At 36.5% G+C, this 23,674-nt stretch overlaps 1 protein-coding gene across 1 annotated transcript; it reads right to left on the bottom strand.

The window, feature by feature from the left end:
* Positions 1–726: 726 nt before the first annotated feature.
* On the bottom strand, positions 727–13,950 carry LOC134601915 (extracellular calcium-sensing receptor-like). Its single transcript, XM_063446421.1, has 8 exons — positions 13,946–13,950; positions 11,532–11,753; positions 10,065–10,356; positions 9,461–9,583; positions 8,059–8,895; positions 6,162–6,389; positions 5,668–5,791; positions 727–1,664 (listed from the first exon to the last, which is right to left on the bottom strand). Exons 1-8 carry the CDS (start codon positions 13,948–13,950, stop codon positions 727–729), a joined length of 2,769 nt encoding a protein of 922 aa, XP_063302491.1.
* Between the last annotated feature and the right edge of the window lie 9,724 nt (positions 13,951–23,674).

The raw sequence follows: 23,674 nt of genomic DNA, 5'->3' as shown, positions 1-23,674 counted from the left end.
AACTTTTTTCTGATTGGTTGTTTTCTGTGCTGCTGTGGAGTTCTAGTAAAGAGAGACTTAAGCAAATACTCGCCTCCTGTCATTAATAAAATTAAGATTATAGGTACACTAAAGCTAGCATAATCTACAATTTTGGGTATATCTGCAATAACTCTGTCGTTCCCTTAGATATATTTTGTGACAATATTAGATCATTTCAGTGATCTTCTACAACTGGCTAAAATAGATTGACTTTTGTATTTTTTTTCAACTTTGATTACTGTGTCACTATGTAACTTTCTACAAAATCTGATTTGTAGCAGATGTCTGAAATGTATGTAACAATAACCCGGAGTCGATCTTGAGGGGTGCGGACCCCCCAGATGCTCTGTAGACTTCTCAAAATGTACACATTCACATTAACAATGTCAGTTTTGTCTACACTAACAACACTGACAAACTGAGCGTGCTGGGCTAACTCTGCGGTCGTTTTATTGCTAAGATTATCCCTTTACCAGATAACAAGTAGAGATCTTATCCAAAAGTGCCATGAAACTCTAAAATACATAATGAATTTATAAAAAAAAAATATATTTTTGTTCACTTTCTCCAGTCCTTATGACTTTTTTTTGTTGCAAACATTTTCTTTACATTTTAGCTCAGGAATTTACCAGACTTGTCACTTTAACAAGACATGTTATAGTATTTAAACGTGTTTCCTTTGCTATACCTTTTATGCCTTGTCAATTAGTGAAAGTTTTCTGTACATGTTTTAGTCATTGAGTCTCTGTCTTTTACCATGAGTTTTTCTCTGGAATTTATGGTGGGTTTGAATAGTATGATGACACATTTTGGTATAAACATGCAAATCACTAGGGCCCAACTGGAAGAAAAGATAGCAAAAACCTCCATGGCCATCACATATTGACCACTGGAGCTAAGAGATGCTGGGATATAGGACACCCAAACACTGAGGAAGGCCAGCATGCTGAAGGTGATAAACTTGGCTTCATTGAAGCTATCTGGAAGTCTCCTTGCAAAAAAAGCTACAATAAAACTGATGGTGGAAAGAAGTCCAAGATACCCCAACATGCACCAGAAGGCAATTGGTGAACCTTCGTTACATTCATAAATGATCATGTCTGGCTTTATTTGGGTATTTTTTTCTGGGAATGGAGGGATAACAATAATCCAATATAGACATAAAATAAATTGTATAAGGGAGCAAAGGAAAACAATCATGTAGGACACTCGAATGTCTGTCCATCTTCGGAGGCTGCTGTCTGGTTTGGTGGCCATAAACGCAAAAACTACCATAATGGTTTTGGCCAAAATGCAGGAGATGCAAATAGTAAAAACCATGCCAAATGTAACCTGTCTTGCAAGACACCTCTCAGTATTAGGATAGCCAATAAAATTCAAAGAGCAGAGGAAGCAAAGAGATATAGATAACAGGAGAAGGCAACTTAGAGAGTAATTGCTTGCTTTTACAATTGGAGTGTTCTTGAATTGTAAGAAAAGTCCCAGAATGGAAATTGGGATCGCAGAAGAAGTGACACTCATAGCACTCAAGGTTGCACCCAATGGCTCTTTATAAGAGAGGAATTCTAGAACCTTTGGAAGACATATTTCTTTTTTTAGATTTGGCCACATATCCATTGGACACTTGAAGCATTCATCTAAATCTAAAAAAGAGATGTAAAGAGATGTATTATTCAATGTGCATATAGAGTTTGCACACATAAACAATTAAAACAATTTATAAAAAATAAAAATTAGGCAGCTAAAAAACAGGTTATCCTGCATATCCCAGGTGGGGATAATACCATCAACGAGAGGGTCATTGCTCTGCATATTGTAAGTAGGATACCACTTATTTACTACCTATTTTGTGTATAGATATACCACACCATCAGTCCTCTCTCTGCTTTGTTTTGTCCATAGATATTGGATGGCATGTACAAAAGAGCTACATATATCCATAGACGGGAATTGTACCGTCCAGGCGAATAACAGCAGAACTCTTAGTAGCTCAGTAAAGTGTTAGTTGGCCCTTTATACACTTTACACAAAATATTTCAAATATTGTTACATATTACACTATTTGTTGTTCTTGTTTTTTTTCTTTTTTGAGGTTACCAAAAGTTACTCTATCGGTGTACATCGATCAGATAGAAGCATTTGTAAATATATGTATTTATACTATCACGAGATTGTTTTACATTTTTAAACCCTTTTGGGCACAGTTTATCACTCTGTTTGTTACTATTTGTCCATCAAGTTCAGCCTTTCTCACACATGTTTTTGCTGTTAATCCAAAAGTCGGCAAAAAACCTAGTCTGAAGTACTTCTAAGTTTGCAACAAACTAGTAAAAAATTCCTTCTTGATCCGGCAGCTATTACCCCACTAATTAGAAATAATATCCCTGTACATTATGTTTTTGCCAGTATTTACCCTATTGCTGTTTAAACATCTTTAAGAACTCTAATCATACCACCTCTTCAGGCTGAGAATTCCACATCCTTATTATTCTTAAAATAAACCTTTTCTTTGCCTTAGACTAAATTTCCTTTCTTCCAGCTTAAATGCGTGACCTGGTTTCCTATATATAATCCTGTTTATGAATACATTTCCAGACAATGGTTTGTACTGGCCTCAAATATATTTGTATAATGTTATCATATCCCCTCTGAGGTGCCTTTTTTTTTCCAAACTAAAGAGATATACATGTTTTAACCTTTCTTCATAACTAAATTGCTCCATTCCTTTGATCAATTGTGTAGCTTGTCTCTGCACTTTTTCTAGTGCCATGATATCCTTCTTTAGAACAGGTGCCCAAAATTGCACAGCATATTCAAGGTGTGGTCTTACCAGCGATTTATAAAGAGGCAAAATTATATTTTTTTTCATCCCGACAATTTTCATCCCTATTTATACATGACAACACCTTACTGGTCTTAACAACTGAAGATTGACATTGCATATTGCTGCCTAATTTAACAATTCCAAAATCCTTCTTGTGTGTTGTTATCTCTAATTTACTACTATTTAGGGTGTAAGTTGCTTGTGCATTCTTTACCCCGAAGTGCATAACGTTCCCTTTTTCCATATTAAAATTTAACTGCCGTTTGAGTGCCTAGTCCCCCAAGCTGTCTAAATCCCTCTGCAGCAAAGCAATATCTTGCTCATATTTTATTACTTTACAGAGTTTTGTGTCATCTGCCAACAATAAAACATGCCTTTCAATGCCTATTTCAAGATCATTTAAAATATGTTAAATATAAGCTTTCTTAGAACCTGAGGGACACCACTTACCACTTTTGTCCAGCTTGAAAATGTACCATTAATGACAACTTGTTGTACTCTATTCTTAAGCCAATCTTCTACAAGAATATTAATTAAGACCAATTTATTTTAGTTTGGACAGTTTTCTGCATATTGGGCAGTATAGCCGCAGGCCTGTCAGAGTGCCCACCGCCAAAAGTGCCTTCAATGGGGACATGAGTGGTAGAACTGGACCAGGTTGCCTGGTTTGATGAATTATGTTTTCTTTTAGACCAGTTAGTGTCTGGGTGAATTTGAGTTATTTAACTGGGAAAGAGATGACGCCCTGTTGCTCCTCCTACCAACTTGATTGCCACAAACTTTGCAATTCACTTCACAGAGAAGATCTCTAAGGGAAAAGATCTTTCATCCTTCTCCTTCCACTAGTTGACCTATGCTATGGGAGGAAGGCAGGCTGGTGGAGGAAGTGATATGCTCTGGGCAATATTCTGTTGGGAAACCTTGTGTCTTGGAATTCATGTAATGGATATTATTTTGCCATGTACCACCTACCCAAAGATTGTTGGAGACAACTTACACCCCTTCATAGCAATGATGTTCCCTAAAGGCAGTGGCCTCTTTCAGCAGGATGATGCATCATGCCACACTACAAAAATAGTTCAGGAATGGTTTAAGTAACTTGACAAAGACATAGGGATAAAGGAGAGAGCGCATGTAACTTGTTTTTCTTTGTTTTTTTACTATATATTGGGGCTGATGTATACTGTAGTCATTGCAGCCACCCAGTAGTGATGGGAGTGAGCGCAGGACTTTTCTTTCTGCATTTGTATCCATTTATTGTATTACTCAGCCTTGTTACAATGCAGCCGCCCATCCCATGTGTTCCCTATTAAGAGTTAATAATGTATAGGGGTGTATATAAAAAAGACCCCTTTCTGTCTCATTAGAGATTTTTGCCAGAGGCTCAAGGAAGCAAGGTGAATGGTTAGAGTTAATGGTTAGAGTTAGGACCCAACTAGGGGGGTCTGCCTTGATGTTGGCAGGTGGGCTCATTCCTCTCATGGCCATTGGAGGTAACTAAAAGACCTCCATTTGTTTAAAAATAAATAGGGATAAAGGAGAGAGCGCAAGTAACTTGTTTTTCTTTGGTTTTTAACTTGACAAAGAGTTCAAGGTGTTGCCTTGGCCTCTAAATTTTACAGATCTCAATCCGATTGAGGATCTGTGGGATGTGCTTGAAAAAACAAATCCAATCCATGGATAAAAATATTATACAACAGCCACTTGTAGAGGGGATAAAAGGGGACATTTCACTGCCCAAATACAAAATGCCCAAATACTGTTCATGAAATATACCCCAAATAAAAACATGCTTGCATTTAATTATATATTTTAGCATTATCGTTATATCTAAAAACAGCTTGCAAAACATGCAATTTTCTTATCTGCTGAATTTGCAAGACCTTCTAACCGCTGTGACAGACCCTCTGTCCCTGGATTTTAAAGTTTATTTTATTCCCTTCGCCTATCTGTTTGGTCAAAGATGCCTAGTCCCTATATCAACATTGCCCCGTTCGACTAACGAAAGAACTACCTTACGATCGACCACCCAAATGCGGAGTGTGGTGCTTGTTAACCTTATTGAACTCTCTTAACACCTCCATAACCACAAACACCTCGACATTCTAAGCAGTCAGCTGAGTGGTCGTCGTTCACATGTACGAACATGTGGCAGCGGCCATCTTGGAATACGAATGCAGACAGCGGTGTTTGGTCGACGACTGTATGGAACTAGAGTTAGACACTCGACGGCGCGAACACCACTAAGACTTTCATGTCCACAGATGTTCGTATTATCCACAAGAAAGGGACGGCGTTCGGTAGAAACATCTCCCTAACCACAAGAACTATGGGAATGGATGCACAAATGATTTTATGGAACTATTTTGGGCAGGCGCCTTGTGTGCGGTTGGTCTAAACTATACCCTGGTGGCGTTTCAGCTACATTCGTGGGATCTGAGTTATTTCAACATATGTTGGGCACTCAAATCCAGGCTATCCAGGGATATAAAACTTGAAGGGGTACTTCATTAATACATGTGTATTTTGGGGGTGGGGTATAAAACACATTAGGACAGGAAAGATAGAGAGTGAAGGGTTATGATGTTTTACCAGAGATCACGATTATATAGTATGCTTATACAGTGTGAGTGTACAGAGATTTAGAAATCTCTCTCAAATCAATGTTGATCTTACAAGGGTCATGGTCAGCTCAGCTCAGCACCTTCTCACCACTACTTGGACCTCTAGTTACTATCACCATCTCTCGTAATCGTTTGCCAGCATACACAAGCATAGAGTAAACTGAACATTTTGATGCTAAATCCATGATATCTACTCACCAGTTTGATTTGTGACTTCTCCTTGTGCACATGGTACACACTGAAAGCAACAGGGTGGTTTATCCTGACTAATTGTTTTCCTGAAACCTGGTGGACAACTGTAACGACAGACTGAGACAGGGACCTGAGAAAGGAAAAACAACATTTTGGGGTTGTTATATTTGATGAGACATTGTATGTGTTTATGAAATGTGTTTTATATCTTATCACTATCCATTACCCTGGTTAGTGTGAAGTTGTACATTTATCACACACATTTTTATATATATATATATATATATATATATATATATATATATATATATATATTCCTAAACTATGGAAAGACGATACATTGATTTAATAAAGGCATACAATCATACAATAGCTTAAAGGCTTTTAACACAGGTTAGAAACTATTCATGTTATTTGTATGTTCCCATTCTCATAGTAGGCTGAATTAATAGGGTTTTAGCTTCCTAAATAATAAGCAGTTTTGATCTTTTATAGTTTACCTGATCCATTCCTGAATTCCACATGATGGCACTGGTGTTGACCATAAAGATGTTCCCATCTGGGGCTGTACTGTCATAGCTTCCAACCTTGATCTGCTTCATAACACCACCTGCACCCAACTGCCAGTTCACAATATCGTACACTGCAGGGAGATCCCCGTTTCTATCAAATGAAACGTGTCTTCCATTGCTTAGATTCACACGCACATTCTGCAGATAGTGACCCAGCTGAGGGATACAGATGTCAACCTTGATCAATGATTCATTGCCATATTCCCCAAGACATACCACACATTACTTTATTTTCAGAAGATTTATAGTTGATATTATTTTTTTTTATTATTCATTATTTATTTATTTATTTATTTATTTATCTATGTGGAATATGACATTCAGCAATGTCAAGTCACCTACAGATTTTTAAAATAAACATATTAATGTATTCCAAAGTTACATAGAGCACTACAAACATAATGCATGTCAGCTAAACAGTATACACTTTGTTATAGGATGAATGTCCATCTATCTGACCCAAATGCATATTTGTGGCACCCACTATCCCCCTTCTGCTTTCAATAATGCCATGAGGTGGCTATTTGCATCATACTTGGAAACACTCAATCAATCACTCACTCATTGGCTCCATATATGAGCATCCATTGCTGCACATCCTCTGTAATGGTGATAACCCTTTCCCCCGTTCACTCTGTCCTGCTGCGTTCGAACTCCCATATACATGACCATTCACACATTTAACCTTGCATCTATATGCGCTTACTGTAACTTGGGTAGCCTATTTGAACAGGAAGGTACAACTAGTTTGTACAGCTCTCCTGCATGGTCAAGAAGGGGATGGATAAACCTTTCAGCTCAGTAATGGGCTGACCTGTGTCCCTTTGCCCTGAACAACCCTAAAGAGTGAGGGAGCTTGACATCATGATCACTATCAGGGTATAGTAATACAGGAATACACTGCCCATATACATACATCTCCACTAGCACTCATTCACTCATTCACACTCTAACACTCATATGTACTGTTGTTTCCCCTTAAACAGAGAAGATCATTATATATATATATATATATATATATATATATATATATACCAGGAAGGCATCGTCAGTCCCTCCTATTATAAACTAAGAGTAGTTATTGTACATTGCAGATAAAAATAAAACAATAATACAAAAAAGGAAAACTGAAAAATTGATAACACTTGGTAAACATTTTAGGGCTTAGGTTGGGCAATAGTCCTTAAGTGATCTTGATGTGGCCCACTGGACTTCAGCTAAATCAGCTCTCCAAGGAACTAACAAATCTATGGTGGGTTCAGAAGTTGGGTCTTCCTTTTCGCTGATCCAATCTTGGAGTTCCGTCCTGGTTCCTGGTTGGCGTCTTTAACAACTGGGACTGTGTCAGCATATGGTGCAAGGAAGTTTGCTGCGGCTGCTGAAGTGCCTTCAAAAATAATGTGGGGTCTTTTTCCACCAATGGATACCTGTGGCACTACAAAGGTATCCAATGCTCCCCATCTGTATCTGATTAAATTATTGCACAGCTGCCTTGTTGTTGGCATGAACCTCAATTTCTCCAACAAAATTGAGAAAGGCAAGTCAACATAGACATACATTTTACAGTTATTCACAGTGGTAGAAGAGGTGTTTCCCAAAGTTAATATTGTTTTTAATTACTTTGTGGTATTTTGCAAAGTGTTGATTAGTGGCTAGACCCAAATCCATTTAAGAAGGTGGGAAAGTGTGATCTTATAAAATGTTTCTTATTAACCAAAGGAATGAGTAAGGTACGTAAGGTCCAAAGGTGATTTTGGAAACAGTGAATTTGATTTTACTCAACTCCTCTTTAATTGATATATATTTTTTTTAAACTGTTACTTACCTGCCATGCTTTAAAGTGTTTAATATTAGCACAGCTTTTATTGTAGAACGGCCCTCTTCCTTCATGACACGTGTAGAGATCATGTAAAGATTTGGCTATGACATGAACAGAAGTGTATGCATTGTATGAACTTCTTAAATTTGACATGTCTGTGTATACATTGTTAATACTGTTTAATTCCTCTTTTCCTGTACATATTTTTGGAAAATTATTCAATGAACCATTGATGGCATTCTGCTCAAGAAATTTACATTCAAACATTTTTTGCCAGAATACTTGATGTAACTTGTTCTCCAAAGTGTCAGCCTTTCTAACACTATTGATGCTTAGATATTCTTTGAATCCTGGTATTGCTGAGCTGTGAAATGCAAAACCAATAGATCCAGCAAGTATTGCTTTATATTTTTCTGCTAACAATATATTTGAGGTTGACCATGTTTCACTTGCTACAAAAGTCCTGCCTGTAACATTGTAACTCAAAAGATTGTTCAGAAGTAGAGCAAAGGATATGTCACTAGAGAAGATGACCACAACTTTGGCTGTTGACTCTCTGATGACCTTAGTTAGATGTGCAATATTTTTATCCACACGGTTAAACAAGATTAATTCTGTAAAAGCCACACAGTATCCAGCTTTGATAATTTCTTGTTTAATAACCTGCATGCCTTGTAATCCATAATCATTTCCAGCTGCAATTAATCCCACCCAGGTCCAACCAAAATGTATCAGCAGCTTGGCTAGCCCATTTGACTGGAAGTTATCACTGGGAACGGTCCTGAAGAAGGAAGGGAACTGTGTCCTGTCACTTAGGACTGAGCTGGTTGAGTAATGACTTATCTGTAAGTGAATTGAACAGTTAATCATGATATATTAAATAGACCCTGAACTCTGGCTATATATTCAATATATATATATATTTTAAACTATATACATTCAAAATATATCTGCACGCACTGATTTTTTTGTCAATCAGTTTCTCCCATTGTTCCATCATAACAAAGTTAAGAAGTAATGCCATTGTTTCAGTTCTAAATTGGAACTTTCTTCAGGACAAGTGAATAAATTATGATTTTATTATTTAATTTATTTGTACATTGGACAGTGTTTACAAACCAACTTTTGTTATGAATTTCTCTTTACCCTGTGCAGAGAGTAAAGCAGGAAAGACCATAGAGACTAACCTTCAATTTTCAAACACTGTCTGACCAAAAGGTGTACGATGATGGCTGAAGGATCATATAATATACTAAGGGTAGGAATATGATTTTCTATTTTTTTCACATATATTTCTAATAAAAATATATATTTCCTTTTAATACTTAAAAGGATTATTATATAAAAAAAAAGCTTTGATGTAACAGTTTACTTTAAGAGAGGTTGGGTGATGCAACACGGTAATTACCCAAAGCAGACAAGTAACTCCAATTAAAAATTCCTGAGAAGGAAGACGGTTTGTGTTTTGAAATGGCCAAGACAAAGTCCTGACCTTAATCAGCTGAAAAGCTGTGGCAAGACCTGAAGAAGGCTGTGCAATCAAGACAACAACAAATATTGATGAACTGAGTCGTAAGTAGAAATGGTCCAAAGTTTATCTTCAATGTTCTACAAGTCTTGTAAACAGGTACAGGAAATGTTTGGTTTGGGAGGTTCTCCTAAAGGTGGATCTACAAGTTACTAAATGCAAGTGTTCACTTACTTTTTTATACCTTGCACTGTGAATGATTGCTCAATGCATTCAATAAAAATATGAAATGTACAACTGCTTGCATGTTATTAGGCTAGTCAGTTTGTGTTTGCCTGCAATTGTGACTTAGAAAAAGATCAGACCACATTTGTTTGTAATCAATGTCAAATTCCTGCAAATTCCAACAGTTTCACAGGCTTTTTCTTGCAACTATAATTTCTATGTTTAAATCAATATGGTGGACAAAAAATTCCAATCATTATCACAAATACCCTGATCATGTTCTTAATCATGGGTCATAATAAGAGGATTACAGCCTTACCTGAGGGTATCGGTAGAGACCTAGGATATGAGCCATGAGAATAGATGTGGTGGATAATGAATGACCAATGACAGCAACCGGAAGTGGACTTTCTTTGCAGCAGTAGTTTGGCATTGCCTGAGTCTGACCTGTCAACATCAACAGTGTTCCCAGCATCTCATTCTTCATCACAGCGCATGTGTTATAAACCTGGAAACCCAGCGCGATGTTGGGTAGGAGATCAACTCTGCTATTAACCTCCTCTATTGCAAACTTTATGGCTTGAAACTCCTTGTAGGTTTCAACCAGGAACCTGATATTAAAAGATCAAATGATGATGTTTTCATTTTTGTCAGGTCAAAAACACAAATAAATTAATTGCATAGATAAGTCAATGTTATCCACGGTCCTCAGAAACTGCTGAAAGTCCAGGTAAGGACTGAAACATTGATGTGATTTAACCTAATCGTGGTAAATAAAGACACACTTCTTTGAATAATAAGACCAGTGAGTGCCTTTCTTTGTGGAAATATATTTATATGAAACAACAGGAAGTCAGCGCTAATTAACAGACAATATGTAAATTGGCAGCAACCCAAAACGAAGAAAAACCCCTGAGATCCTTCAACAAATAAAGAAGCAATACGAAAAGATGCAGTAGGGCTGCGCCAGCAGAAAATAGAATGAAGTAAAGTAAAATAGTCCCAAAAATCTCACTAGAGCAGCAATAAAAAGTCAGGGGTACTTGATAAAATGTAGATGAGTAGACTCTTCAGTGAGGATAGGTAGGTCAGAATGTCTCAGGATGTTTGTTACATGGAAAACAGAGAGACAAAGGCAACCAATAGTGCAGTAAGTCTAAAAATCCATAGTGCAAAAAAAGAAGGAGGTAGAAAACTCACATTTAAAAGAGCTACGGCCAGCTCTGGTGTGAAGGATGTACAGTGGTATAATCCCCGCTTATGGGATATATGAAGAGAGTGCGTCTATCAACACCATCTGGTCATCCAAGGCTCCAAACAGGAGTAGAAAAGGCAACAATAGTGCTCTCAATTATGATAAAAGGTATGAGTAAAAATAAATAAAATAATACTCACAAGCATAGAGCAGAAGCACTGCTCTATTGGTAAAGCGTTGGTGGATTTCTTTGAGTACAGGAATGATAAAATGCCAGGAAAAGTAAAAATAATAAAAGTGCATAAAAATACAATAAAAAACAGTAACCAAAAATACTTTTATTAATCTAAAATATATATAATTGTGTATTTTATTTATTTTTACTCATACCTTTTATCATAATTGAGAGCACTATTGTTAACTTTTCTATTCCTGTTTGGAGCCTTGGAAGGCATCCCACCTGTTCTATAATATGGAAATTATACACAGCTAATTATATATGCGCCTTACTCTTGTATTAAATTATTACAACTTACTCATTTGTTAGTGGTGTTATATTCTTTAATAATAAATATGTAAAAAGACTCTTACGTGGTACAGAATTCTTCTGGAGGTTTCTCAGTAAATGTTATTTTCTGAAGTAGCATATCAACATAGAACGGGAGAACTGCTCCTATTAATATATCTCCTTCCCCTGAAGATCTAGGCAGACTAGAGGTGCTCGGTTGGCATCTCAGATCACCGTAGTTAGACGTTGGGACAAAGTACGATAGGACCAAGTGCCAAAGAGACAAGTAGAAATGGGTCATCAACCTGGGATCACACAGAAGACTGTGGATAAAACTTTTTATAATAAATGAGTAAAATTAGGCTATCTAGTCATGAGACTCATAATTTACCTACAGTTCTCTCCAGAGCCAATCATTTTACAACAAGAGTCAGGTTATACACTACTTATATTCTTCTACAACTCAAGCTTATTTCCATATTACACTTTCTAGATAGGTCTTAAGACATGTACCTACTATCATCTTCACAATTGTTGTATATTTGCAAAAAATCTATACATTTTGTAAATCCACATTTTGACAAAGAGTCGTCAGTCACATCTTGACAAAGAGTCATCAGTCATTGCTACCTACCTTGGTAGCTAAATGCTGTGTTTTGTTGCATGGTTTTCAAAGAAACTAATAAGTGGGGCAGATTTTAAACATGACAGTGGGAGTTATTCACTAAAATGTGAACTGCTGGTCAATTCAATGTGACTCCAAAGTGAATATCGAAAATTTGCCCAAAATAGCTAAACTGAATGGCTGGCTGCGAGATCTCTTCCAGGCCTGCTTTTGTGTCCTACAATGTTGAAATTAACTTTGGAGTCACTTTGAATTACTGTCAATTCACCGTTTTGAGAATAAACATGTGGGTTTAAAACATCTCCACCTCTTTTTTTTTTTATTAATTATCTATCACATTAAATATAATATATATATATATTTATATTTGGCATCAATTTGTAGAATATGTTTTGGTATTGGTGCATTTAATCAGTGATCCTAATTGCATAGAACAGAGAGATACAGAAATTCAATTAACCCCTTAACCCCTTAAGGACCAAACTTCTGGAATACAAGGGAATCATGACATGTCACACATGCCATGTGTCCTTAAGGGGTTAAACGCGTCTTAACAAAACTTTGAAATAAATACTTATTTTCTCATTGCTTTTGCTATTTATTAATTATTTAACAATGGCATTTTTTACCTAACAAGATTAATTATATGCATTCTATTTATTTTTTTTAAATAATGAAATGCACTTTCCCATACAAGTACCAAAAATTGGAAGGAAAAATAAATCGAGGCAGATATCTGTAGTGCACTAATTGCTATTGGAAGTTATCAGAACAGAACTACCAACTAAACAAAATGATTACAGCAACTACGATCTCATGGAATATCTCTGTCAGTTATTGCATGCATATCATGTGGATAAAATGTAACATCTTATAGCTTCCGTTATACCTTACACTGACTACTGGAGCACTTTTGCATTCAGGGTGACAATATAGACCCTTGACACCCAACATCTGCAGAGAATTACTGTACAAGTGCCTGCAAGCTCGGGAACTCCTGCCATAGCTCACATACGTGGCATAGTGTGGGTTCAATTAATTTGCGCGATGTGCTATGGCTGTGCCAGGACAACCAAAATTATGGTCTAAATTGAAAAATAAAAGCAGTTAAGTTAGCTATGGAAATTTTCATGAAACCATGTCAGTTTCTCTTTAATTTTAAAACTCTCTAATATAATATAAATAGTTGTTATCATTTCTCTAACCAACCTTTTTTTCCTGCAAGTCTTAAAAGTAGTTTTACTGTCACTGTTTTGGTTAAATTAAGTTATAGTCTCTCTCTCTCTCTCTCTCTCTCTCTCTCTCTCTCTCTCTCTCTCTCTCTCTCTCTCTCTCTCTCTCTCTCTCTCTCTCTCTCTCTCTCTCCCAATGAGTATATAATATAATATTTCTGAAGTATGCATACTCTAAATCACATACATATGTATTTTAAAGGGACAATCAGATGCAGAAAGTGTGCATGGGTATAAATTAACTGTAGTGAGTTCTGTCTAACACTCCTGAATGAGTGTGAATGATGTGCACAGAGAAATAAATGTCACACCTATCAAATACAGTTTATTTTTATGTCATTGTTGCTATCAGTTTGGGATGAATATGATTAATCCATTTAATAATTGCACCATAAATACAATTGGTCTTACAAAATCAGAAATGCACAATCTATTCAAAACATGGACAGATAGACAGACAGAGAGAGAGACAGACAGACAGGGAGAGACACACAGAAAAAAAAGATAGATACTATATTATACCATCATCATATATACTTTGAAAATGTTCTCACTTTCACCCATGTATTGATAGAAACATGTTTAAAACTTTTATCTGGCTGACACTTGTGATGTGGTATAGCACACCAGTACTGCTTACCTCATGATCACTCGACCTTGTTCCTCACTGTTTGTGTTGGGATAATTTGACCTCTATATAGATTTCCAGCTACCAATTATCACTTGGTCCCTCAGGGACTTTTTGACATTTTACTAAGCAACAGGTCTGGAAAGAGCAAGGTTGATCTAAACAAGAGTCAATATGGATAAATAGAGGAAATGATTGTGCTCTGGAATTCCCTTAACCCCTTAAGGACAGAGCTTCGGAAGCTTGTCTTTCACTTAATGACAACGGCATTTTTTGCATTTTTTGCTGTTTGCGTTCAACTGCAGTTTGCATTTGACTAATTTATTGCACCGACGCATATTATATACCGTTTTTTAAAGGACAGAAAGGGCTTTAATTTGATGTAACATATATATATATATATATATATATATATATATATATATATATATACTTATTTATTATAAAAAAATACAGAAAAATGCAAAAAAAAATGAAAAACGTGTTTTGTTTTACAGTTTTTGCAATAATAATGTGTGCACAATTAGTGCAGGTTAAGGAAAGTAATTAAAACAAATCATTTAGTTGTTCTGATTTACAGACTATATAATGTGTCTGGGATTTTAAGTTTTTTTTGGTAGTTACAGGTCACAAAGCACAAGGAGTAAAATACAATTTTAATGTGGAGCGATTTTAGAATTTGGTATGTTTGTCTTGTAAGCCTAATAGCCATAAAAGAAAACAACATTGCCACACAAAAGTATATATTTATATAAAGTAGACACCACAGGCTATTTACCTAAGGTTGTTTTGACACTTTCTACGTAGCCATTTTACCGCCAACCTCTGCTAAATATTGGAGTAAAATTGTGTTTTTGGGGGGTTTTCGCACACAAACCTATAACAAAGAACTTCTCATGTGTATTTTGTAAAGTTGGTGTGTGCTATTCCTGTACAAAGTTTTATTATGTGTTCAGTTACTTCTGCTGAGTACAACGGTACCCCCATTGTATGTCTTTGGCACTATTTCGTGATCTACAGTGCCCTATAGGAGACCTGTCCTTTTCAGTATTCACAGTAGAATTTTGAGAGACGTATTTAATGAGCCTATGCTTCCATTTGGGGTATTATAACAGTTTGACTGTTCAAAAAAAAAAAACCACAAAGGCCTACCATTTGTAAAAGAAGACACTCCAGGGTATTTCATAAGGTGCATATTGTGCCTTAACATGCCCCCATTTTTTTTACCATTACATGCCAAAGTATGTGGTAAAAAATAATTTTGTGCATTTTTTACATACGGATTGCATTTTTGCTAGGCATTTTGTATATTTCATATGTGCCACTAAGTTCAAAACCCCCATATTATGCTCAGCTAAGTCTTCTGAGTAAAAAGACATCCCCAATGAATGTATTTGGCACTATTATGTGAAGCTACAGTGCCATATAGGAGACCAAGCCATATCAGTTTTTACAGAACTTTGAATTTTGACGCTGGGCCTATGTGCAATTTCCAAGCATCTTCGCAGGTTTTAAATTCAAACTACCCCACAAAGGCCTACCATTTCTTAAAGTAGACACCCCAGGGTATTTCAAAAGGCATATTTTGAACCTTAGCGTGGGATAATTTTTCCGCTAGCTTGTACCAGGTGTAGTGGTAATAAGCGTTTTTTCTGCCTTTTTGACACACAAAGTGAGTTTGCACAGTATACTTTGCAAACCTTATGTGTACCACCACTCTATAATACTTTATATGTTGCTCAGCTATGTCGGCTGAGTACAAAAATACCCCCGTATGTACCTTTGCCAGGTATATGTGGACATCGGAGGGGCATATTTTGGACACAGACATTCCAGTTTTTTTTCAAACTTTCAATTTTTACGCTGTGCCCATGTCCCATTTTAGAGTATTTTACCAGGCTATATGATCCAAATACCCCATAAAGCCATACCATTTCTTAAAGAAGACATCCCAGGGTATTGCAAAAGGCATATTTTGAACCCTAGCGTGGGATCATTTTTCCGCTAGCTTGTACCAGGTGTAGTGGTAATAAGCATTTTTGTCTGCCTTTTTGACACACAAAGTGAGTTTGCACAGTATATTTTGCAAACCTTATGTGTGCTACGACTGTATAATACTTCATATGTTGCTCAGCTATGTAGTCTGAGTACAGCAATACCCCCGTATGTACCTTTGCCAGGTATATGTGGATGTTGAAGGGGCACATTTGAGACACAGCCATTCAGTTTTTTTCTAACTTTGAAGTTTTACGCTGTGTCCATGTTTCAATTTGGAGTAGTTTAGATGGTTGCTTATTGAAATTTCCCCACAAACACATACTATTTATTAAAGAATATACCCTGGGGTAATTCAAAAGGCATATTTTGAACCTTAGCGTGGGATCATTTTTTCTCTAGTTTGTTCTAGGTGTAGTGGTAATGAGCGTTTTTAAATGTATTTTTAAACTTTTTTTTAACTTTTTTTACTTTTTAAAACTATTTTTTAAACTTTTGTTTTGCTTATTAATTTTTTTAAACTTTCCTAAACTTTAACATTTTTCTAAGCTTGTTTTTTACCGTTAACCCCTAACTAGCAGTAAGCAGCACTAACCGTAAATTCCCCATTTTCCCATAACTCCCACCCACCCGACCTAGAAAAAAATATTTAATTATGCAATATTTAAATTAGTTAATTAAATAAATTGAACCCCTGAGGATTTAAAAATAAATAAAAGTTAATCGTCAGGGGTTAAAAAAAATTAGATCACAGTATAATACTGTGATCTGTGTTTTGATCACTGTAGGCAGTGATCGACTGGCAGGGAAGGGGTTCATTTTTATTTGGACTGGGTAAAGGGTTTTTTTTTGTTTGTTTTTTTACTTAAACGTTATTAAAACTTTTTTTTAGCTTAATTTTGAACTTTTTAAAGCTTATTTTAAAACTTTTTTTAACGTTAACCCCTAGTTAGCCTAACACCAAATCCCCCAATTCCCACTAACTTCCACCCTCCCCAGCTAGCTAAATTTATAATTTTAAAATACTTAAATTAATTAATAAAATAAATTTAACCCTTGAGGGTTAAAAAAAAAATAACCCTCAGGGGTTAAAAAAAAATCAGATCATAGTAAAATGTAATCCCTGCCAATTGATCACTGTAGTCAGTGATCAATTGTCAGGGAAGGGGTTAATTTTTTATTAAAATGGTAAAGGGGGGTGGGATTTTAAATAAACTTTATTTTTTTTTCCACCAGGGTGCAGGATCAGCACTGATCCGTCTCCCTGCACTTCACACTGAACCCGGAAGTGCAGGGAGGCGGAAGGTGAGTATACAGAGCACATGTGCTCGCTCTGACATGCTGTCAGAGCGGGCACATGTACTGGGACAGCCCGATCTGGTGCTCCCGGTCTGCCTCTAATACAGGTGTTTTGGGAAGTTACAGGGTCAAATAAAGCACGTTACAATTTAAATTGAAATTCGCCAGATTGGTTACGTTGCCTTTGAGACTGTATAGTAGCCCAGGAATTAAATGTATCCCCATAATGGCATACCATTTGCAATAGTAGACAATGCAAGGTATTGCAAATGGGGTCACAAACACTGGCCAAAGGTAGCGTTAGTATTTGTTTGTGTGTGAAAAATGAAAAAAAAAATTTTGGCAAGTGTTTGTGACCAAGTGGCTACTAAAAATGACTAGACATACCCCATTTGCAATACCTTGGGTTGTCTACTATTGCAAATGGTATGCCATCATAGGGGTAATTTTCATTCTTGGGCTGTCATAGGGTCTCAAAGGCAACGTAACCAATCTGGCGAATTTTAATGTGAAAAAAATGAAACACAAGCCTTACATTTGACGCTGTAACTTTTGAAAACACCTTAAAACCTGTACATGAGGGGTACTGTTGTACTCTGGAGACTTCACTGAACACAAATATTTGTATTTCAAAATAGTAAAAAGTATCACAGCAATAATATTGACCGTGTAAGTGCTGTTTGTGCGTGAAAAATGCAAAAAAGTCACTTGTACTGGCGATATCATCGTTGTAATAAATTTTACTGTTTTGAAACACTGATATTTGTGTTCAGCGAAGTCTCCCGAGTAAAACAGTACCCCCCATGTACAGGTTTTATGGTGTCTTGGAAAGTTATAGGGTTAAATATAGTGCTAGCAAATTAAATTAAATTCCCTATACTTTCGGCATGGGTTGTCAGGCAGGTCCCGCTAATTGTAATTAGTTAAGATACCTAATTATGTAAATATATTACATAAATATATATGTAGAATGAATATATATGTATATATATGTATATATATATATATATATATATATATATATATATATATATATATAATTTTTTACAAATATTTTTATTTATATATAGGTATATATATATATAGTGATATATACGTATATATTTATGTATATAGATATATATATTATTTCGTTCTGTGTATTTTGATATAAATATATATATATTAATATCACAATACAGTTAGAATGAAATAACACACATCTATATATTTTTGTATTATTTTTGTATTATTTTTTTTATTCTATTTTGTTACGTATTTACATATATTTTTTATATTATATATAAATATATATATAACAATAATTATATATATATATATTTAATCAGTATCAGTCTACGTGTAATTTGATATTAATATATATATATATATATATATATATATATATATATTAATAGTAAAATACACCTAGACAGTGTATGTGTGTGTATGTATATGTGTATATATATATACTTAGATCATATATAATGTATTTTATTTTATTTCCAGCCAGCAGGGGGACTACCTGTCATTACAGGCAGTCCCCCTGCTGGCAATGCAGCAGGCAGCTAACCCGGCCATGTGATTATGAGGTCCTTGCAAGGACCTCACTCTCACATGGCTGGGGGGGGGGGGGGGCTGCTGGATGTCGGATGTGCCGTGGGGGGCTCTCTGGGAGTCCCTCCAACTGCGATCGCACTATGCTGATATGACCCACAAGGTCCAAACTGCAGTCCATGGCTGGTTTCTGGTCACTGATCCTTTTGGATCATAGCCTGTGCTTTGTGATTAAACTAGTGTCCAATATTAAAGTGGCACTGTCATGCCAAACTTACATTTCTCATATTGTTTCCCTTTCTCTTCCTCTCTCAGAATCTGTTCTTCTTTTCTACCTGACTACAAGCAAAACACATATGGGATACGGCTGTGGAATCTAAAAAGAACATAGACAAAACATAATGTAATACAATTTTAACAAATAATGTGCGCTGTACAAAAATGCACTCACAAGATGTAGACGTATTATGCGTTTAAAGGGTGCCACCCCCAATGTAATTGGGGGGCTATGGATCCCTTATCGCTGTCTGCAGGATAGCAGGAAATCAGGACTCCGGATGGTAGTATAAAATAGCGGCTTTTATTATAAATCAAATAAAATTGGTAAAACAGCAGTAGTTGTGGTCTTACACGTTTCATCCCACACAGATGGTCTTAAAAAGATAACAGCCTAAAAATTCCCACCCCAGAGTCCCTTTAAATAGGGGTAATCCCTGAGTTTATTGGTGTTTCAGAGGGAGTTGTTTCTCCTCCGTGGTCCTACTGATTCCCTTCTTGTACTGGATCACCTGTAGATCTTCAAAGAATTATCTCCCATGTCTCAGCTGGTAATTAGACATCTGCCGAAAATGGGGAACTGGAATTGCCTTCCATTGAACACTTCCGTGTTCTATTCCCTGAGTGATTTGAGCCACAGTATTGTTTTTGCTTCTTTTCTACCTATCTGATCTAGTTTTCTTTAAAGGATCACTATAGTGTCAGGAAAACAAACTCGTTTTCCTGACACTATGTCATCCTTGGGGGACCCTCACCCTCAGGGCCCCCCTCCCACTGGGCTTAAGGCTCTGGTGAACTCTCCTCCCCCGCCGGCGTCAGCTCCCTAGTGGAGCGGAATGTGCATGTGCGGAAAGAGACACGCGCGCATTCAAACAGTCCATAGGAAAGCATTTCTCAATGTTTTCCTTTGAACGTTCTGCACGTTGGATGCAAATTTTGCATCCAATGTCACAGAAGTGCCTATAGTGGCTGTCAGAAAGACAGCCACTAGAGGTTCGATTAACCATGCTATGTAAACATAGCAGTTTCTCTGAAACTGCTATGTTTACGTGTGAAGGGTTAAAACCTGAGCTGAAATGGTCTTGGTGACTATAGTGGTCCTTTAAAGCATAAGACAAAGTTGACAATAGGTCCCCCCCTTTGTCAATGAAGGCTCCCACACACAGCTCATGGGTGAGGACTGCGGGAGGGGAAAAAATAGGTCTCCCCCCTCTATAGTCAATCAAGGCCCCCGCCCCCACTCATGGGTGAGGGCTGGAGGAGTGGAGACAATAGGTCCCCCCTTTTGTCTTTAAACCACCACTCATGGGCGGGGGTTTCTCAATTATGCCACACCCGCTGCTCATAGGTGGGGACCAGGGGGTACCCAAGTCCCACATTTTGTTAAATTGCCCTCACTCGCAACGCACGGGTGGGGGCTGGGGAGGACACTATGTCCCCCTATTAATTATTTTAATAGATGTCCACCATGGTCCCCCTTTAATGGATTTGAGGGGGGGGTGGTATTTTTTACAACAGCAAGCAGCTTCTGGCTCAATGATTAGTAGGCATGCCCCTACTCATGGTATGGCTAATTATGCTAATATGGAGGCCATAGAATGACGGAGACATGGGGTTAGGACATGACAGGGAACACAGCTCCCCACAGCTTTTTTTTTGCATATTACAAGGAGGGAGCCATGAGTTGGTAGTTCCCTCCTTGCAATAAACTAAACAAACGAACGAATGAAGACCAAATTGAAATTCGGTATTTGTTTGTTCTTTGCAGTTTCTATTCATTATTTGTCTTTCTGCCAAATGAGTGAATAGCCTAAATTCACATCTGAATTTCAGACAATAGTGCATGTGCAAGTTTTCTACAGGACATGTGCGGAAATTTCACAGTGCTAGTTAGTGTGGGCAGGTAAGGTGTCCCACAGACCCTTCATCTGCCCACACTAAGATGGCGGCATCTAGGACCTAGGTCCAGGCATGATATAAAGCCTTAAAGAAAGGTAAAATTAGGGACCTAGGGGCATTTAACCCTGGTGTAAAATATTAACTTATCTGATGCAGCTGCACCAACATAAAACAGTGTATATTGTCCAGGTTCATCCAAGGTCATCGTACTTGTGAGCTTGACTGAGAGTCCTGATTTCTTCATTCCCTTTTGATTACTTCTGTTTCCCCCAACATGGATGACACAAACATTTATTAGGTGTACAATTGTTATTGGTGCTATGTCAGATTATGCAACCAATTCTATCAGTTTTTTTTTGGTCAAATATTTACCCAAACACGATATGGTGGGAAGAGTGGTAGAAGGCAGAGAAAGGAAGAAAGAGGACAGATAGAAAAGGTGAGATGTCTGTGAAATAAGGGTAAATTTAGTATGAGATTTATTTTTAAATATCAGTTAATCAAATAGTGGTGAAAATAGGAATGAACTCCTTTGGAAATCCACAGTGGAGGTGTCTCGATAAATTAGCAGTGAAGATAAAATAATAAGATGGTTGCCAGCAAGTATCTTCACCATAACAATGTCTTAAAGGATGGTATTTTTTTGTAATTTTGTGTTATTTTATACATGGTTGCTAATTTTTTTTTAACATTTTATAGAGTTATTCTTTTGCTGTTCTAGTGTACAGACAATCCATCCTGAGGTTGCAAAATAAATTAATGACAAAGAAAGTGCTTCTTGTGGTTTTGTAGAAATTTGATGATGTGTATTTGTTTTTATTAATACTGGAGCCAGGATAGTAATGAGTCTGCAAGCTTTCTCAGGTGTGTTAGAATGAAGAAGATCAAGTGTTACCATGAATTTAGTCAATGAGCGAGAGGGACAATAGTTTCAAATCTGGAGCACACATTTTAATGGCTGGACATTTCCATAGTACACTAATTTCCATAGTACACTCATTTATTATGACAATTTATCCATTGTTACAAACCATCTACAATGGAGAAGAATAATGGTTGTGTTAGATGTCTAGGGTGTGTAAACTGTGGACACCTTATTCCTTCTAAGACTTTCTCCCACCCCCACACAGGAAAAGTTTATAAAATTGCCCACAGACTACATTGTCGCACAGAGTTTGTCATATATAAACTTGCATGTCCCTGTGGACTGAGTTATATTGGCAAAACCGAGACAGCTCTATGCGAGAGAATTAGAGGCCATAGGTCAAGTATCCGCTTGGCCTATCGAGATGGCAAATCGGATAAACCTGTGGCCCGACATTTTCTAGAGAAACAACATCAACTCTCTACTCTACGATGTGTAGCGATTGATCATATTCCGGTGGCAGCTAGAGGGGGAAATCGAGCCAAGTTCTTGTTGCAGAGAGAGACATATTGGATACTAGAACTGGGCACATTGACCCCAAAAGGCTTGAATGAAAAATGCTCTTTTACCTCATTCCTATAAAAAATGTCTCTTAACATAAATTGGATATTTACATTCCTCAATCTTACAAAGTTATTTTTTAATCTTTTTGATATATAATTGAATTCATGTATCTGATAATATTCTACACATATCTCACCTTATGTTCATGTATCTTTTTCATCAATAGCCTGTGCAATTAGTACTAATTAGGGCAACTTACAATATAGTAATTACTTTTAATTTTTTTATTTATTATTATTTTTTTTTAATACACTATCAGTATCCGGGCCTATACCAGTCTACACCTAATTATATATAGACACTCAAATTGGACAAGAATGTCAATACTAAATAGTATTTAAAACTAACACTTTATAATTATATTATTTTTGCACATATTAACACATTTGTATGTTTTTGTAAAAAATTTTTTGGGTATTATACACTATTAGATTTTAATTATGCAGCACTTAGTGCAAAATAACACAAATAAATATAAATATAAATATAACTCTTTTTGAGTCACTATATATAACATACCTTTATATAAGGTTGATTTTATATTTCTTGTATATACTTATGCATTTATAATTATGCACATTATCACATTTTGCTTTATTTATTTGGTTTTAGACCATGGACTAGGATGATGATATAAGCTTTAATACAAAAGTAATGGAAATGTTTTTGTTTAATGGAGTATTACTTTATTGCAAATGATAGCTATGTATTTATACTCCTAGCAATATGGTGTTGATGTGTTGCCATAGTAATGCCAGTAAACCAGTGTCGGGGGTAGAGCTGGCCGATCGTGGATAAAGGAGAGAATCTCCCTGCGGCTTCAGTTTACACAGCGGCGACCGTGTTTACAAACGGTTGCCATGGAGCTGTGACTTACCCGCGGAATAGCGATTGGCTACAGCTACTTCCTGACTTGGGGGTGGCTTAGAGAATGGCACACATGCGCACATACACTCAGTGCACGCCAGGCATTTGATGAGATATGATACACCTGTTCTTGGTGAGTTAATTTTGATTATGTGTCCTATATATGTTTGCCATTTTTATTTATGCTATTTCATGTGCCCTGATGAAAGCTCCGACCGGGAGCTGAAACGTTGACAATCTTGGATTCGTACAATAAATTAGATGAAGAAAACCTAGTGTGCAGGTATTTATTTTTTTTTTTCTGTATCTATGTGACTTGGCACCAGTTGTTTAATTGTTTTTTAGTTGGAGTGCAGGAGTCTTATTTCATTTTATATATA

The sequence above is a fragment of the Pelobates fuscus genome, chromosome 3, assembly GCF_036172605.1.
Source record: "Pelobates fuscus isolate aPelFus1 chromosome 3, aPelFus1.pri, whole genome shotgun sequence".
NCBI lineage: Eukaryota > Metazoa > Chordata > Amphibia > Anura > Pelobatidae > Pelobates > Pelobates fuscus.
Note: the sequence above shows the minus strand (reverse complement) of the source record. Positions and strands in the feature narration are given on the sequence as shown.

What these genes read in the sequence shown, in the direction of transcription:
- LOC134601915 (XM_063446421.1), bottom strand. An exon ending in GTCTCTACCGATACCCTCAG is followed by an intron (nt 9,584 to 10,064) that starts GTAAGGCTGTAA and finishes TTGATTGCACAG; the next exon opens with CCTTCTTCAGGTCTTGCCAC. An exon ending in GAGTTACTTGTCTGCTTTGG is followed by an intron (nt 8,896 to 9,460) that starts GTAATTACCGTG and finishes ATTCACTTACAG; the next exon opens with ATAAGTCATTACTCAACCAG.